This window comes from Zalophus californianus, chromosome 10 (genome assembly GCF_009762305.2).
Source record: "Zalophus californianus isolate mZalCal1 chromosome 10, mZalCal1.pri.v2, whole genome shotgun sequence".
Lineage (NCBI taxonomy): Eukaryota > Metazoa > Chordata > Mammalia > Carnivora > Otariidae > Zalophus > Zalophus californianus.
In genome coordinates, this window is record NC_045604.1 from 96622081 (window position 1) to 96640044 (window position 17964).

At 50.2% G+C, this 17964-nt stretch overlaps 2 protein-coding genes across 3 annotated transcripts; one reads left to right on the forward strand and one right to left on the reverse strand.

Annotated features, from left to right (window-relative positions):
* The first annotated feature begins 3285 nt into the window (after window positions 1-3285).
* On the forward strand, window positions 3286-13213 carry ZNF771 (zinc finger protein 771). Of its 2 annotated transcripts, none has more exons than XM_027611014.2 (3): window positions 3286-3635; window positions 4292-4439; window positions 10895-13213. In XM_027611014.2, exons 2-3 carry the CDS (start codon window positions 4299-4301, stop codon window positions 11705-11707), a joined length of 954 nt encoding a protein of 317 aa, XP_027466815.1. In that variant the 5' UTR covers window positions 3286-3635; window positions 4292-4298; the 3' UTR covers window positions 11708-13213. The 2 variants fall into 2 exon arrangements, with proteins under 2 accessions (XP_027466815.1, XP_027466814.1); XM_027611013.2 differs by lacking the exon at window positions 3286-3635 and adding an exon at window positions 3860-3935.
* Window positions 13214-13404: 191 nt separating this feature from the next.
* DCTPP1 (dCTP pyrophosphatase 1) lies at window positions 13405-16916 on the reverse strand. The gene is made up of 3 exons (XM_027611015.2): window positions 16742-16916; window positions 15898-16008; window positions 13405-14383 (listed from the first exon to the last, which is right to left on the reverse strand). The coding sequence occupies exons 1-3, from the start codon at window positions 16840-16842 to the stop codon at window positions 14083-14085; spliced, it is 513 nt and encodes a 170-aa protein (XP_027466816.1). The 5' UTR covers window positions 16843-16916; the 3' UTR covers window positions 13405-14082.
* Window positions 16917-17964: the final 1048 nt, after the last annotated feature.

Consider the following 17964-nt stretch of genomic DNA (forward strand, 5'->3'; position numbering starts at 1 on the left):
TCGGTCCTTAGGAGCACACACGCCCATAGGCCTGAATGGAGGCCTTTGGGGGCTTTTGGAAGATCGCCCCTGCTGGTTTCCGTGTTTCCTCTCACCAGTCGGCCTCCAAGCCGGCCTGCAGTGACCTTTGTAAAATTACATCTGTTTGTGTCGCTACCTATTAAAAACCCTGCCGTAGCTCCATATGTCTCCTCTGGAAAACGTAGCTCCTTGGCATTCAGGTTGGCATCCAAGGTCTTCCATTTGTGTGGTTTCAGCCCTGTGCTTCTTAAATACTGCTTCGTTTACTTGGAATGTTCGTTCCTCCCCTCCCCCCCCACTTGTTTACCTCTCCGAGTCAGAACACTTAAAGCATTACTTTCTCCCAGATGCTTTCCCTGAACCTCCAGCCTGAGTTAAAATCTACTTCTTCTGAACACTTGAAACATGGAGAACTTCTTGAGGGTGATTAGTCACTCAACAGCATTACGAATTGTGTGCTGGGTATGGGGGATAGGAGGGTGAATAAAACAAAGTCTCTGCCCTCAGTTTCTATGCAGAAGACAGACGCTGGACAAATAATTACAAGTGTAGGAAGGACTATGCAGGAAGCATACCTACAGAAGGGAATCCTACCTGATTCAAAGGCCTCTCCAAAGAAATGGCAACTATGTTTAGACCTAAGGACTGAGTAAGCTAAGAAAGGAGGAGTGAGGGATGGTGTAGGAGCTGGAGTCTTCTAGGCAGAGAGAAGAGAATGCTCCCAAGTCCTTGGGCATCAAGAACTGAAGTAAAGTTCTAGTGAGTCTGAAGGCAAACAGTGAAATGCAGAGTAATGAGTTGTATGATAAAGACTTTTCCAGATTCAGTTTTCTACCTCCCAGTCCCAGCGGGAGCCTGGCACACAATAGGCCTCACTAAATACTTTGGTGAGCAGTGTGTCCTTGGAACATGATGTGCTCTTCACAAGAGTTTACAGTCCCACAAGCTGCTACCTCCTTGTCAATATGGCAAGCTCCCACTCATCTTTGAAGGTCCTTCACATTTATCTCCTCAGAGAGGCCTGCACCCGATAACCACTCCCTTCCCAGGGGGTTATTGTTATTCACTCATCTTAAGTATCCTGCCAGAACACTTATACACCTACTGCTTTCCCATTCATACATATATATTTATGTTTATTTGTATATATTTATATATATATTTATTTTTTTATCACAATATTTTTTGCTAGACTATGAGATTCTCAAGAACAGAAACTAGATCTGAGTTCAGGTATATACTTGTACATGTTTGTAGAGCAAATGGACAGAAGTCCTTTTCCTCCTTTTGCAAACATCTATTCCAAAGCCCTCCCACAGCAGGAGACCCTCTCCATGGTAACTTTTCACTGTTCCCAGCTGAGTCTCCTCACTGATTGAATCAAGGCAAGCAGGTCTTACCTTTTGCTAGAAGTGGGGTTCCAGCCATAACCTGGCCCCTCCCCACCTCTCCTCCATCTCTCATGTTACATTTCCCCTTGCTAACTCACTTGGCTCCAGCCACACAAACCTTCTTTCTATTCCTTAAATATGTCAAGCTTATTCTCACCTTAGGCCTTTGCAGTTCTGTCTAGAACACTTTTCCTCCAGATTTTCAAATGGCTAATCCTTTCTTATCATTCAAGATTCATCTCAAGTATTTCCTGACATGCCTTCCCTATCCACATGATAGAAGCCTCCAAGGGGCACCCGAGTGGCTCAGTTGTTTAAGCATCCAACTCTTGATTTCGGCTCAGATCATGATCTCAGGGTCACGTATAAGGAAGGATCTGGGCTCCATGCTCTGCAGGGAGTCTGCTTGAGATTCTCTCTCTCCCTTTCCCTCAGCCCCTCCTTCCCCTCTCTTGCTCCGTCTCATAAATGAATGAATGAATGAATGAATAAATAAATAAATAAGAAAGCCCCGAACCATACCCACTCTATTGCATCATCTTGCCCTATTAATTTCATTAACTACATTTATCTTGTTGATTTACGTGTTTACATTTTTTACACTCTTAAAAGTGCCGTAGCAGTCAAGATTTTTGTCTGTTTTGTTCACTACTGCATCTCCAATACCTAGAATGGTGCCTGGCACATAGTAGGGTACACACAACCAAAGTGGAAATTGAGTGTGAGTATTCAGGCATTTGCCCCCTTTTCCTTGCTCTGAGGAAGAGCAAAAGTTTAACCAGATGTAATCCCAACGTCCAAATTATGCCCTGGCCTCTGAAAACTGAGACTCGGGTTTGAGTACTGGCTCTGCCGCCAATTTCCTCATGTAATTTCATTTCTGAAAGATAATTCGGTGCAATAGAAAGAGCATGAGCTTTGGAACCTGTTACTTACCAGCTTTGTGACTTTGAGCAAATTACTTAGGTTCTCTAAGCTTTGGTTCATTTGTCAAAGGGAGACAATATCATTGATCCCCACAGGGCTGTTATAAAGAGACATAGGGGTCACAAGCACTTGCTGAATGTTATTTCTATTTCTTTTCCGAATCTTGGGTGCCCCATTCATAAAATAGTAGAATTGGGTATCTTTTTCTTTCTAAGATATATTTTTTAAGATTTTATTTATTTATTTGACAGAGAGAGACACAGCGAGAGAGGGAACACAAGCAGGGGGAGTGGGAGAGGGAGAAGCAGGCTTCCCGCTGAGCAGGGAACCCGATGGGGGGCTCAATCCCAGGACCCTAAGATCATGACCCGAGCGGAAGGCAGACGCTTAATGACTGAGCCACCCAGGCGCCCTTGGGTATCTTTTTCAAGAGAAGTGGGAAATACAGATCCTTATTCAAAATATCCCAATTTTTAAATGTGGGAAATTAAAATGTGTAAAAGACCTCTATTTTTTAAAACTAATTTTTTAAAAGTAAAAATACCGGGGGCACCTGGGTGGCTCAGTCGTTAAGCGTCTGCCTTCGGCTCAGGTCATGATCCCAGAGTCCTGGAATCGAGCCCCTGCATCGGGCTCCCTGCTCAATGGGAAGCCTGCTTCTCCCTCTCCCACTCCGCCTGCTTGTGCTCCCTCTCTCGCTGTGTCTCTCTCTGTCAAAGAAATAAATAAAATCTTAAAAAAAAAAAAAGTAAAAATACCCCGAGGGCCAAACAAGATACTTCTGCGGACTGGATTTGAGCTACTGGATTTGGGCTACTAATTTTCCGCTTAGGCTATTGGTTGTCAGGGATGCTATGACAACCCTTACTGTATAACGTAGGCAAATCAGTTTTATCTCCCTCAAGTTCAATTAGCTCATCCGTAAAATGGACCCATCCTTGTGCGGATCAAAGATCAGGTGTGTAAAACGCTTAGCATAATGCTGGAGCATTGTAGGCACACCACACAGGAAGTGGCAGCGGTAGCTTCGGTGGCTGTTGATTTGGGAAGTACGTATTCAAAAGGGGCAAGACATCCCAGAGACTGGGAAGGCGACGCCTGGAAAGCAGAAAAAATGGGAGAGGAAAAAAAGAGGGAAGGGAAGAGGTGAGCAGGCAACAGGGTCCGCCCTCCAGGCGGGGCGCCAGCGAGAGGCCCAGGCCGGGGCGGGAGCGCACGTGGCCTATTTTGGGCGGAGCGGACGCGCCTGGTCGCAGCGGAGACCTCCGAGGCGGCCACAGGAGACGAGCCTTGAAGGTAGGTTACAGCTGGTCTGCGAGTACCTTGGACGCCGGGATGGGGCGGCCCGGGGGTCCCTGGGAGTTGGGGTACAGCCGAAGGCGCCAGATCCGGGCTCGCCACCCTCCCGGGGCAGTTCTGGCCGGACGCCTGGGTCCTCTGGGCCCCTCCCCCTCTGGGGCGGGGTTAGGCGATCTGACCAATGAGCGGCCGTTCGCGAGGCCCCGCCCCGCCCCGCCCCCGGAGCCGCGGCCTCGCAGAGTGCCCAAGCGCCCGGCGCCCTGGCTAGGGGCTGTGCGAGCGCCGAAGCTGCGGCTGGTGAGTGCGCAGCCCCCGAGGGTCTCCGCCTCGATCCCGCCCCCAGCCCGTGCCCTAGAGCTCTGGACCGCCGGCCGGGGCGCTGGGGAGTGACTCAGCGCGAGGAGGGTGGCGACTTGCTGGGGCTAGAGATTCGAACTGTTCAGGGCCTTGAATGCCGGGATGAATGCGGAGAACGGGTGTCTTCGGAGCTGGTCCTGGGACCTGGGGCCGGGCTGGGGTGGAGGGAAGAGGGCAGTGCAGGGCGGGAGAAGCCAAGGCTCCTCCGCCTTGCTGGAGTCAGGGCCATGGGGCGGGGAGGAGGGGGGTGGAGGGGGGTGCGAGTCCGGAGCTTTTGACCCAGCGCCTCGCCCTAGGACCAAGATGCCTGGTGAACAGCAGACAGAGGAGGAGGAAGAGGAAGAGATGCAAGAGGAGATGGTGCTGCTGGTGAAGGGTGAGGAAGATGAGGGTGAGGAGAAGTATGAGGTGGTGAAACTCAAGATCCCCATGGACAACAAGGAGGTACGTGTCCCACACCAGGGGGCTTGGTTACCCTTAAATCTGGCCAGGTCCAGCCTTCCTCAGACAAACCAGCGATCCGGCCCCTACTTTCCTCTGAGTCTTAGACGTAGAATCTCAGGGTTGGTGGCCCATCCTTCTGCCCTACTGCCATCGTACAGATGTTAACCTACTGCGCCAGCTATCTTTGGTTCCCCATGGAGCTTGATGTCTAGCGGGATTGGACTGACAAGTAACCACGCTGCTACAGTCCCGTGTGATGGGTGCAGGCACAGGAGGCATGGAAGCCCAGAGCTGGGAACTGCACTCTTCAGGGTGGGGGGAGGGGTGGTTAGGTAGGCAACAGCGACAGCTGACTCTGAGTAGCATTTGCTATGCACCAGACACTGTTCTAAGTCCTGCAAATCTGGAACGGAGGTAGTATTTCTTCCATTTTACAGGTGAGGAAACAGGCCCAGGAAACTGGACAGTTTGGTGACTGACCCAAGGCCTTAAAGTTAGTAAAGGGATGACTTAGCTGAGACCAGTGGGGATCTGAGATTTAGAAGAAACGGCCCGATTCTTTGCTTAGGGAGGTGGGTGGGGCACTGGGAGAAGTGAAGGCAGGTGGTTCAGCCATGCTATAGCGTGAATGAGAGTAAGGTGGTTGGCAGGCTGGGTGGGACCTCTCCTCTGGGTTTTATCCTGAGGGTTTTGAAGGTTTAAAGAGAGGACTTTTAAGGAGATCTGAATAGGAGTTAGATTTCCCTATGGGAGATCCTAAGTGCCACCAGGTATGTTTCCACTTCCCAGAACCTTTTAGGACTCTCACCCCCAGCCAGAGGAGCCCTGAGTCCTATCTGGAGGACTTCTGTTGGGCGGGGTTTCTGGGCCCAGGCTCCCTCTGATTTCTTCCTGCAAGGGGCCAGTTCTCTGGGAAAGACAGTTCTGCTGCCCCCTAGTGGGTGTGTTGGGCTCTAGGGGGAGGGGGCTGGCTGCTTTGGCAACCGGTTCTAGTCAAAATAACTGTTCAGTTCCGTTTTCCTCAGGCCTCCTTGGTCTGTCATCCTAGCACAGCCTGCCTCTTCTGGCTCTGTGGATCCCCTGATCTCCACCTTTGGCCTGTAAGTTAAGAACCCAGACTCCAGGGGCGCGTGGCTGGCTCAGTCGGTAGAGCATGCGACTCTTGATCTTGTGGTTGTGGGTTTGAGCCCCAGAGTACTTAAAAAAATAAAATCTTAAAAAACAAAAGAACCCAGACTCCAGAGCTTAGGTGGACTTCCAACTCTATCACCTTCCAGCTGTGTGACCTTGGGTAAGTTTCTTAACCTCTTTGTGGCTCAGTTTCCTCTTTGTAAAAGGGAAATCATAACAGCATCTACTTCTTAAGGTTGTGAGGACTAAATGAGTTAGTACTGAAAAGAGTTAGAACTGTGTCTGGTGCATAATAAACACTATGTAAATATTTGCTGCTGATAGTCATTCTTCTCCCTACGGTTCAGGACCTTGCACTAGGACATCCTTCTGGAGATTTTTCAACTCCTTTTTATCAAAGAACTTTCTGGCCTGAACCCCGGGGCTGGGAGTGAACAGGGAAACCAACCTGGAGGCCTAGACAGAAGACTGAGGGCAGACAACTCAAGGCAATGGGGAAAGCTTCATGGAGGTGACTTTTGACTTGGTGCTTGAAGACACAGTGGTGATCTGGCAAATGGAGAAGGAGAAAGGGCATCCCCGGAGGAGGAATAGCAAACGCAGAGGCTCAGAGGAGATGAGGCCAGAGAAGTCGGGGTAGCCAGAGAGTAAAATGGCATTGGAAGCCAGCATAGGAATTTAGAGCCTCAAATTGGAGGAGGGACATGACTAGATTTTCTATTTAGAAGCATCACTGGCTGCTATGGGGAGACCAGGCCAGGGAAGGCTGATAGCCTGCTCTAAGGTTGTGACAGCAGTGGAGAAAAGACGGAGAGAAGGGGATATTTGGGAACCCCGATTGGACTGGCTGGAGGTAAGGATGAGGAGGTGGAGAGCGGGCATGTCTAGTCATCAAAGGTATGTAGGGCTGGACTCTAAATGGTATCATGTAGCAGTGAAAAGCATTGGTTCAAATCCTAATTCTACCATTTACCAGCTTGGCCTCGGCTTTTTCATCGGTAGAGAGGGGTAATGAAAGTTAAGGTCCTCGAATACCAGCCTGAGAAGTATCATCTGGGTTACTGGGTCTGGGGGAGGAGGTTGGAATTGAGGATTGCACACAGACACCCTATGAACATTTAGCACTGTGCCCACAGCATAGCTCATTAATTTGCTGTGTGGTCTCCCTGAGACTCAGTTTCTAAAAATGGTGATCTTGAAAGCTCTTTCCAATGCTGACATTCTGTGACTCCTTGCTATCACCCAGTCCCGTGGCCAGTCGTTGCCCAGAATAGGCCTGAATTATGCGCATTTGGGCTGGAGTATCCTCTCACTGCCTGTCAAAATCTAGTCTATCTTTAATGAGTAGAAAAGATTTTCTCAGAGGGCTCTATACATATCCAATTCTGTCTCTCTTTGCTTAAATCCTTGAGTGGTTTCCTGTTTCCTTCAGGATAAAGTCTCAGCTCCTAAGCCTAGCATTCAAAGCTACTCACCATCTGACCTCACATCTTGGCTTATCTCTAATCACTCAGTACCCATCCCATGCCCTGACTTCAAACACACCCAACCCTTTCTCATCTCTAAGACTTTGCCCGTGTGGTCTTTCAGCCTGTAAAGCCCTCTTCACCTTTTCCACCTGCTTTCTCCAGGAGTAGCTCTTGTCTCTTCTAGATCAGGTTTCTTCACTTTAACATGCATACAAATCACCTGGTGATCTTGTTAAAAGAAGATTTTGATTCTGCAGGTCTGGGGTCAGCCTTGAGATTCTGCATTTCTAGCAAGTTCCTAGTGATGCTGTTGTTGCTGATCTGTGGATCACAATTCCTGTAGCTAGGAGCAAGAGAATAGGGTTGTTATTTTATACTTTGTACCAAAAAGGGGAGATTCTGACTGCTAAAAGAGCCTAGGGGAGGGAGACAAGCTGTGTAGGTGATCTCCCGACTTGTCAATGACAGAGAATTGCATCATGGCTAAGAGAATGCGTATTTTGGACAAGGACAGACTCTCAGTTCCAACCTCGGCTCTGCCATTGATGAGCTGTAGGGCCTTGGGTAATCACTTTACTGCTGAGTCTTATTTCCTTGTTCAAAAATGGAGCAGATAGTACCTAAAAGAAAGGGTTGTGAGAGTTTAAAACGAGAACATGGGTGAAAAGCACTTAGCACAGTTCCCGGCACATAGTGAATCCTCAATGAATGGTAGCTGTTGTTTTTTTTTTTTTTTTTTGGTAGCTGTTGTTCTTAATTTAGGAAAGTAATGGCTAGGGGGAACAGACATGTTTGCCCTGATTTAAAACAAAAACAAAAACCTAAGCAGGAAGACAAAATCACAAACTTCAAATACTTGGATTTTCCTATTATGATATCACATTGATTGTATACTCATAGTACCTCTTGTTATAGTACAAATATCGTTCTAATATTTAAGTCTACTAGCTGTAGATTTAAGACGTAGAAGGGCCTTTAATGATCTCCTAGCCTGGTATTTGCCAAGCTTCAGTGACATGTATATTGCCCATCTGTTGTGCTCATTTATTTACTGCTTTTCTTCAGATAGATTCACACCATTTTGCTAAATAAACCTGCCTTCATCTACACAATATTGATGGAATTGTGGGTTTCATGTGATCTATTGTTTTTCTAATGTCTGTAAAAATAAATACATAATGATTATAATAAGATAGTTTTCCTACATAACACCTAGAGTCCTCTTGCATCTTGTGGTGTGCATGCTTCACGTTGGGAAATTTTGATCTCACCTAGCCTACCTTGCCTTCCTTGGGACACTGAGGCAGGAGAAGGGAGTGACTTGCCTGGGGTCTTAATGAACTGGACCCTGGCTCAGTTGGTAGAACATGCGACTCTTGATCTCATGTATTTGAGGGTCACGTGTTTGAGCCTCACGTTGAGATTACTAAAAAAAAATATATATATATATATATATATATATATTCTTCCTGGGGCATCCAAGGCCCCTTGTCCTGAAGCTGGAGATACTAAGGCTACTCATGTGAAGGATTCCTTTCTCATAAGTCAGTGAACCCAGCACGAGGAAGCCCTCAGGCTTGTCAAAGTCATCTTACAGAAGGGTGCCAAAGAAAAATGGGCCAGAAAAATGTAAACATAATGAGAAAAATTCTCTCCACAATGGCTGATGTGTTGAAATAAAGCCAATAGATGTCAAAACCAGGGCGAGATTGCAAAGTATTACGTTGAATTCAGACTGTGCCAAACCTGCTGTGGGGAGTTTCTTGATTTAAAGTATCAAGTTGTATTTTAACCTTGAATCCCCCTTGGAGAGCACCAGGGACTTGGAGTCCAGCCTCTGTCACATCTTGGCTATTCTAGTGTGGGGAAGTAAGTGTAGCCTACTGGGAAAGGGTGAGTGCTCAGTCCCGACTCCTCCTGGCTTTGTGAATGTAATCTCAACGAGCCTCTGTTTTCCCAACTATCAAAAGATAACACCCTGATTCAAGGGGGTGACACGAAGCTTTAATACGATAATGTACATAAAATAGCACTGTCAAAGCCTTACACTGTAATGTTATCACTGTTATCACTATAAATACTGTTTAAACCAGAGTTCCCATGGCTGGTCACTAATTTCCCAAACTGCCTTGTTTTCCAGTTTGAGTTGGTTACCAAAAAGCTGCCTTTTTATAAAAGATCTTGAAGGACTTGAAGTTGCCCTCCTTGCAACTTCAGAAATAAAAGAGCCTTACTATTCCTTGTCACTCCCCTCTCTTAACAGTTTCCTTATCTATAAAATGAGAATAGTAATAACTACTTTGTGGAGATTGAATGTGGGGAGAAGCTAACACTTTCTTGTCCTTAATATGTGCCAGTTATTTCATTTGGTCTTGAATTAATGTGTCTGTCCGGTTCACGGTAGGTGTTCAATATATCACTTTTGCTAGGATGAGCATTCTCTTTTCTAAGAAGAGAGCAACGTGCCCCCAGTATTCCTCTTCACTCTGCTGTTAGTACAAAATGTTTTCTCTTCTCCTGCCTCTTACAAAGCATTTTTCTTTTCTGGATTTTATCTCTAGAGGCTCAAACCTCATGAAACCAGCTCATTTTCAAAATTTTCCATTTCAGGCCTTGCTTTCCTCACAACTTAAAAAATGATAGGTGCTTGCTCTGAAAAGTTTATTAAAGACTCTGGACTCGGTCCCGGCCTGGCTTCTAAGACACCATGCCCTCCTGGATCTCCTGCCTCATTAACTGCTCCTGCTCAGTCTTTGCTGGCTGCCCATCTGGTTGCCTCAGGTTCTCTCTGCCCATTCCTGGGGTGATCTCATCCGGACTCAGCTTTAAAAAACATTGATAGGCTGACAGCTTCCCAATTAACATCTCCAAGCATAGGCCTCTTTCAGCTCCAGATGTGTCCAGGAGAACTGCAAATATGCTCCAAAACAAATTTCACCTACCACCTTGCTTCTCCTACTGCCCTCATCTCTGCAGATGGCCACTCCACCTTTGCAGTGGCCAAACTCAAAATCCTTGGAGTCATTTTGACTCCTTTCATTACACTATGTATCCAATCTATTATCCAGTCTGTTGTCTCAAACTGCAAAATATATCCAGAAGCAGACCACCTTCACTTTCCACCTGTCACCTGGGTCTGAGCCACTTCTCTTCGCCCTCTCCCCTCCTTTCTGTTCTCAACTCCAGCAACCCCAGGGTGACTTTTAAAACGAGTCTGATCTGTTCAGATCCCTGCTCCAAACCCATCTGACATCTCTATTGGCTCCCCATCTCATTCATATTACTTGGCCCTAAGCTAGGAGATCCCCTCCAAGACCACCCCATTCATCACTCTGTCCCTCAAGCATTCTGCCTTAGGCACTTTTTCATGCCATTCCTGGAACTCAACAGGCAAACTCCCCGCAGGGCCTTGCTGGTCCGTCTGTAGCCTGCTCTCTCACCTCCTTTAAGTCTTTGCTCACGTTCTATCAGTAAGGTTTCTTAGCAATCCTATTTAAATGTGCAGCACGCCACTCCCTGCCCCAATACCAGCACTCTTTATCCATTTTTCCTGAAGCATTTTTTTTTTTTTTAATTTTAATGTTGAATCCCCAGTGCCTAAGCAGAGTCCGGCACATTGTACGCGCTCAATAAATATGTCGAATTAACGAACTGCTAGAATGACACTAGGCCTTGTGATACATACGTTAACAATACTATCTCATTTAAAGCGCACAACCGCCCCGAGGCTGGCACCGCCGCTTTTTCTATTTCACAACGGGTAACTGAGAGGCTGCAGCTTGCGGACACCCCGGCTTCCGGCTCCCGCGCCCGGCTGTCAGGGCTGACGTGTCCCCCCTCCCCCTCTCCCCGCAGGTCCCGAGCGAGGCGCCAGCGCCGTCGGCCGACCCGGCGCGCCCACACGCGTGCCCGGACTGCGGCCGCGCCTTCGCGCGCCGCTCCACGCTGGCCAAGCACGCACGCACGCACACGGGCGAGCGGCCCTTCGCGTGCACCGAGTGCGGCCGGCGCTTCTCGCAGAAGTCGGCGCTGACCAAACACGGCCGCACGCACACGGGCGAGAGGCCCTACGAGTGCCCCGAGTGCGACAAGCGCTTCTCGGCCGCCTCGAACCTGCGGCAGCACCGGCGGCGCCACACGGGCGAGAAGCCGTACGCATGCGCGCACTGCGGCCGCCGCTTCGCGCAGAGCTCCAACTACGCCCAGCACCTGCGCGTGCACACGGGCGAGAAGCCGTACGCGTGCCCGGACTGCGGACGCGCCTTCGGCGGCAGCTCGTGCCTGGCGCGTCACCGACGCACGCACACGGGCGAGAGGCCGTACGCATGCGCCGACTGCGGAACGCGCTTCGCGCAGAGCTCGGCGCTGGCCAAGCACCGGCGCGTACACACGGGCGAGAAGCCGCACCGCTGCGCCGTGTGCGGCCGCCGCTTCGGCCACCGCTCCAACCTGGCGGAGCATGCGCGCACGCACACGGGCGAGCGGCCCTACCCGTGCGCGGAGTGCGGCCGGCGCTTCCGTCTCAGTTCGCACTTCATCCGCCACCGTCGCGCGCACATGAGGCGCCGGCTCTATATCTGCGCTGGCTGCGGCCGGGACTTCAAGCTACCGCCTGGCGCCACGGCCGCCACTGCCACCGAGCGCTGCCCAGAGTGCGAGGGCAGCTGAGCCACCGTTCTTGTCGCCGCGGGGTTGCGAGCGTCCGGCTTGTGGGAGGAGTGGGGGCGGACACGCTGGGACCCTAGACCTGGGGCCGCATTAACCAGGACCTCCCTGGCTCACCACCAGGGGCTGGGAAAGGGTGGGATGGCAGGCCTGGCTGCCTTGGAACTGGGAGGCAGGGAGAATCCCCTTACTGGGAACCCTGGAAACAATGCCCACTCCCCGCTCACTACAACCCCTTGACCCGTGTTAGTGAATAAAGTATTATATCCTCGCCCCACCTGTGCCTGTGAGTGAGGCGGGGGGAAGGAGGAAAGTTGGTGTCTTATCCAGGCTTAAGTGACTTGAATGAGTTATGGAGCCAAGTGGGGCAATAGGCCCAAAGGGGTTCCCTGAACTGGCTTTTTATGTGTGTGGGGAGTCCTCATAACTTAAAGTCTGGAAGGGTCCACAAATAGAGCATATTCTGGTCAAGCAGCCGCTGCATTGTTCGGCGAGCAGGCATGAATTTCCTTCTAGGAGAGATGGGCTGACTTCATTTCTTAACTTGGATGCCAGCGTTCGGTGTCAGGAGGGCACAGGATGAGGAGCAGGACAGGAATTGAAGTGGTGGCAATTGTTACACCCCAATCTGGACACGTTGAGTGTGAGGTAAACGCAGAGGAGTCAGGTGACTGGAAATAACAGCTTGGGGATAGCAGGTCTGGAGTGCATGATACCTCTTCTAGAAGAGGGTACCCAAGGAAAGTCTGTGAAAGGACAGCCAGAGCTGGAAAGAAAACAGAAGCGTCCTGTCTGGGAAATCTAAAGGAAAGTGTTTCATGGAGGGAGTGGTCACTCTGTTAGATGCTGTATCTGTAGCTCAGGGAAAGTGGTGACAGGAGGAGTGGGGGTGAAAGCCATCCTTGAGTGGGCGAGAGTATAAATAGGAGAATGAGGAAGCCGAGTGGATGGGTGTAGACAACCCATTTTAAGAGGCTTGGCTGTGAAAAGCAAGAGGGAAATGGCTGGAGGTTCGTTGGGTTTGTTTGGTCAGTAGGGAAGAAACCTGATGATGCTTTATATATGCTGGTGGCAGAGCTGACAGAAAGGAAGAGAAGTTGGTTATATAGAAGAGAGGGAAGGTAACTCATCATGGAGAGGACATACGATAAGAGACCAGTAAGGATAAGGTTCCTGCTGTCACTAGTAGGGAGAGGAAAGGTGGGTTTGGGAATACAAAGCTGAAGCAGTTCTAATCCGCATTTTGTTTTACCTGGCAAGTAAGAGGTCACTGGTTAAAAGGGAGTGAGGTCATTAGTAAAAGGAATGAGACCAGTAAAGAAGAATGCCTCTTTAGGCTCAGAGGGGCAGCAAAAGTAGTTTGGAGGGTTTTTTCTGGCATTACTGCACACTGAGGGAGGTAGGCCATGGTTATCCCCTAAAGGGAAGTGATGTGCCTGAGGTCACACAAGGGGTAAATCATACGCACCCAACACCAGAGGTGCAAGTGGAAATTGGCCTTGGGAGGATAGGGGAGGAGGTAAGAGGCCCTCTCCAAGATGAGAGGAGTCTCTCTGTTCTCCCTATCAGACACTTGACCCTAATTTGTGATGAGGGCCCAGGGAGAGGAGCATTAGGCTCTCACAGGGTTGGGGTCCTGATCGACAAAGGTGGGTTTTAGGCCCAGGACCCTCTTAACTGTTGACATTCCCTGCTCTGGGGCCCTGAAAGTTTTGAGTTGAAAAAGCAAACAGATAACTGCAAACTTAGTCCCTCCTATATGCCAGGCACTGTCCTAAGCACTCTCCTTAAAAACGACTTAAACCTTACAACCCTATAAGGTAGATACCATTATTTTAATTTTAGATGAGGAAACCAAGGTGCAGAAAGACTAAGTAATTTAATGAACGTCATCCAGCTCGTAATTATCAAAGATGGCATTTGAACCCAGATAGCCTGGCTCCAGAATCTGGGCCCTTAACCAACACTACAATATAGCCTCCAGTCCCCTTTAGAGGCCCAGAAGGGCTAAGGGAATTGCATGACATCAAACAGGGATCTTGCTAGAAACCCACTCTCTCTGCCCTGTAGGTGGGAGGTATACTAGAGAAACATGGCAGCTGGGCTCAGAGGCATCCCTGGCGCCCTGCTCCAGTACCTGCTAAGATAGAGCCTCCCCAGTCACTCCAGGAAGAATCTAGAAGTTGCTAGCCAGAACTTTTATTGAGAGTGAAAAATACCAGGAGGCTGTCTTCTGGAGGTTCTTGGGCCGCAGACCTTATGAAATAGGGCCCCCAGGCCCCTGATCTGTTAGGAAAAGACTAGAACAAAGTTCCATGGCCAAGCCACTCTCTGCTTCTCAGATGCCATGCTGAGTTGCAAGTCCTGTGCCCATGTTTCTAGGTTGAGGCCTGGCCTGTGGACTCACAGTCAAGGTCTGCAGGCCCCACAGCTTGGTCTTCAGAGGTGGCCCCATGGGGCAAGTCTGTATACTTGAGGGCAGAGCCACGGGACAGATGTGCTGGGTAGCGCCGGCGGTTGAGGTCCATCTTGGAGAGCACCGCTTGGGGCAGATCCACATGGCAGCGGGCTGCTAACGCTACCAGGTAGATGAGGACGTCACTAAGCTCCTCTTGAAGGGCTGCCCGTTCCCTGGGGGACCAAGCTTGGGGGCCAGGCTCCTCATCAGGCTTCCACTGACTGGGGGCAGAACACACAGGCACAAACACAGATGCTAGCTAATACGATGGGCTCCGCCTCTCTTAGGAGCCCCCCAGTCCTTGCAACAACACACTTCCAGCTCTTAGGAAGTTCCTTCAAGGACAACTCAACCCACCTGGGCCCCAGGCAGAGTCAGGGTGGGGAAGAGACCCCAGCAGATGATTCATCCAGACCTCTGTGTCCCAACCTGAGCCAAGGACTGGCCAAGAGAACATTTCACTCGTTAAGACCCAATTCCACCTCTCACCAGCCCCAGCCACTGCGACTCCAGACTAATCCCCAGACCTGGACCACTGGGAAACCTTGCTAACTCACCTTCTACTCTTGCCCAGTACCATCTTTTAAACCCACAAATTACATCTTGTCCCTCCGCTGCTAAAGTTCCCCAACTGTACTTGGAATAAAATCCAAACTCCTGGATTTTGGGCGCCTGGGTGGCTCAGTCGTTAAGCATCTGCCTTCGGCTCGGGTCATGATCCTAGGGTCCTGGGATCGAGCCCCGCATCGGGCTCCCTGCTCCGTGGGAAGCCTGCTTCTCCCTCTCCCACTCCCCCTGCTTGTGTTCCCTCTCTCGCTGTGTCTCTCTCTGTCAAATAAATAAAATCTTTTAAAAAAATAAAATAAAATTAGTTTATTGTTATTCTCCTTGTACTGTGAAGGCAAGAACCGTGTTTTTTTTTCCCCCAAAGATTATTTTTAAGTCATCTCTACACCCAATGAGGGGCTTGAACTCACAACCCTGGGATCAAGAGTTGCATGCTCCACTGACTGGGCCAGCCAGGAGCCTCAGGAACCTAACTTGTTCATTCTAGGAGCCCTAGCACATAGCTGATGCTCATATATCTGTAATGAATGAATGGCTTGCCCTCACACTTATCTCTGTGCTCTCATTTCTCCATCCCCAAAGTGACTGCCCTGGTTTAGGCCTGCCTTACCACCTCTTGCCTGATCTGTATCAGCCTCCTCATAGGTCTCCCCTGCCCCAATTCTCTTGGTAACCCAATCCACCCTGCAGAAAGGGATCTTTCTACCACTCTAATCTGGTCAGGTCTTCTGTCCAAAGTCCATCACTTCCTAACTCCAGCTCTGTCACTCTGGGTTCATATTGCCACCCTTCTATTCCACAGCCCCATCACTCACTCTGTAGATACCACTGCCTTTGGTGCACCAGGCACGTGGGACACGGCAGACAACAAAACAGATACAAAATCCTTGCTCTCCCTCGAAAAGCTTACCCTGAAGGAGTCTCAGGATCTCCCTGAATTTAACTTGCCCTTTCCCACTTCACTACCTTTGCAAATGATTCTCACGGCTGGAATGCCACTGGGAGGTAGGTCTTCTAAAGAACACCCTCCTTTCCACCCCCAAGAGGGCAGGGACAGGTGAGTCCTTTCAATCCCCAGGTACAGAGCCCAGCATGGGTAGTTAATGATCAGATAAATGTTCCCCTCCCCCATAACACAGACTGTTCCAAGACGACTTCATCTACTCACAAGAGCTCCGCCAACTCCCCGACTTCCCCCACCAAGGCCAGCAGGAGGTTCCGAGGCCGGTGGAACTGGCCCCAGTCTCGTTCAGCAGCAAACTCCGCATGGAGGCGGCGGCTGGAATAGAAGAAAAGGGTGGAAGTCCTGGTTCCAGGGTTAGAGAACCCAAGAGAAGACACAGAGCCCAGGCGGGCATCTCAGTGATATGCAATGGGGGCATAAGTATCAGGGGTTGGGCAACGAATTCCTTGGATGGCCTTAAGCAAATCATTTCTTCTCTTTGGGACTTGGACTCCTCGTCTATAAAGTGGGTGCGCCCTACACAGACCCTCAACTCTATGGAAAACTAACAATACCCTCTTTTCCATTATTCCACCTCTTGCTGCTGCTTCTGCAGTTTCTTCCACCTGAGGAAGAGTCCTCTCTCTGCATATCGAAATCCTACCGATTTTAGAAAAGGGCAGCTCCAGGGACACTTCCCCCTAAGAAGCCCTCCTTGATTTCCTCCAGCAAAAATAATATCACCCACCTCTCAGCACTGCATTTGCCCCGTCCTACCACCCACTCCTGGAGGGCAGGGGCCAGGCAGAAGCAGCATCGGAAGTGGCAGCCCAATTTCCCCAGGGCTGGTTCTGATATTACTCAACGGGCGTCACCATTTCCCCTGCCTTTGGTGGGCATCACTAAGCCCATTTTGCAGATAAGGAGGTGAGATGACTCGCCCGCGATCAGCCAGCCGAGCTGGGACACCAGCATAGCCGCTTAGCCTTCTTCCAGACCACGTGAAGGACCCTCCCCAGTAGGAGGGAGAAAGGGGGCCACCTCCCCAGGCCGGGCAGGGACGGCTTACATGTCCTCGAGCGTGGGCTCCGGGCTGAAGCTGAAGGGGCCGGCAGCAGCAGTGCCGTCTCCCCCCGTGTCCCCACGCGCGTCCCCATTCGCCCGATACATGCCACCCACCACGCAGCAGTCTGGATGCACGGAACAACACCGCGCCAAGCTCGGAACCCGCCTCCAAGGACCCTGACCAATCACAGGCGATCACGACTGCTTCTCGGGGCGGAGCCGCAGGAAAGACCAATTACTTCTGTGGACTTTACTGAAGCCCGCCCTTTACCCCGCAGCCTTGGATTCTTCAGTCTTGGCCGATAGCATCTTAAAGGTATAGAGACCAGATTCGACCGCGAAGAGACAATGGACAGAGGGCGAGGAGGGTGCAGGCGCGTCCCTTCTCTTGTGGGCGCCAGATGGCGCCAAAGAGAAATGACGGAGCGGGGAAGGGGGTGGGGCGCTCCGTGGAAAACCCCAGAAATGGAGGAGGGTTTAAGCGAGAAAGGGAAATTTATTATAAGGATACAAGAATGTCTCCAGGATAGGCCGCCGCTCGGCTCCTCACTCCCAACAATGGCGGCTCCGAGCCCGAGCGGCGGCGGCGGCGGCTCCGGGGGCGGCAGCGGCAGCGGCACCCCGGGCCCCGTGGGGCCCCCGGCGCCGGGCCACCCGGCCGTCAGCAGCATGCAGGAGAGACACAGCTGAAGAGGGAACACAAGCGGGGGGAGTGGGAGAGGGAGAAGCAGGCTTCCCACGGAACAGGGAGTCAGCCCAATGTGGGGCTCGATCCCAGGACCCTGGCTGGGATCATGACCCGAGCTGAAGGCAGATGCTTAACGACTGAGCGAGCCACCCAGGCACCCCGGATGTAAGGATTGTTAATAGACATGGCTATGTACCTGCTTGAGTTACCAATCGCTTAAAATGTATAAAGATCTCATAAATACAAGAAGTTTATTTTAGAAGACTTAAAGTAGGGAAAAAATAAAACTTATATAAACTCAAAAAAAAAAAAAAAAAAAAAAAGAATGTCTCCAGGATATAGGAACTAGGGTAACCGTTCTAAGCATTTTACATATTTAATCCTCACACCAACCCTAGGAGGTAGGTAGTATCGTCATCACCATTTTACAGGTAAGGAAACAGAGAGATTGAGTAATTTAACTCAACAGCTGATAAGGTGGTAGCCAGGTTTCAGTTCTAGGCAATTTGGTTTCAGAGTCCGTTTTTTAACCCTACCCT

What these genes read in the sequence shown, in the direction of transcription:
- ZNF771 (XM_027611014.2), top strand. Translation starts at nt 4,299, where the DNA reads ATGCCTGGTGAACAGCAGACAGAGGAGGAGGAAGAGGAAGAGATGCAA. An exon ending in TCCCCATGGACAACAAGGAG is followed by an intron (nt 4,440 to 10,894) that starts GTACGTGTCCCA and finishes CTCTCCCCGCAG; the next exon opens with GTCCCGAGCGAGGCGCCAGC.
- DCTPP1 (XM_027611015.2), bottom strand. Translation starts at nt 16,842, where the DNA reads ATGTATCGGGCGAATGGGGACGCGCGTGGGGACACGGGGGGAGACGGC. An exon ending in GAGCCCACGCTCGAGGACAT is followed by an intron (nt 16,009 to 16,741) that starts GTAAGCCGTCCC and finishes CTTCTATTCCAG; the next exon opens with CCGCCGCCTCCATGCGGAGT. An exon ending in GGGGAGTTGGCGGAGCTCTT is followed by an intron (nt 14,384 to 15,897) that starts GTGAGTAGATGA and finishes TTCTGCCCCCAG; the next exon opens with TCAGTGGAAGCCTGATGAGG.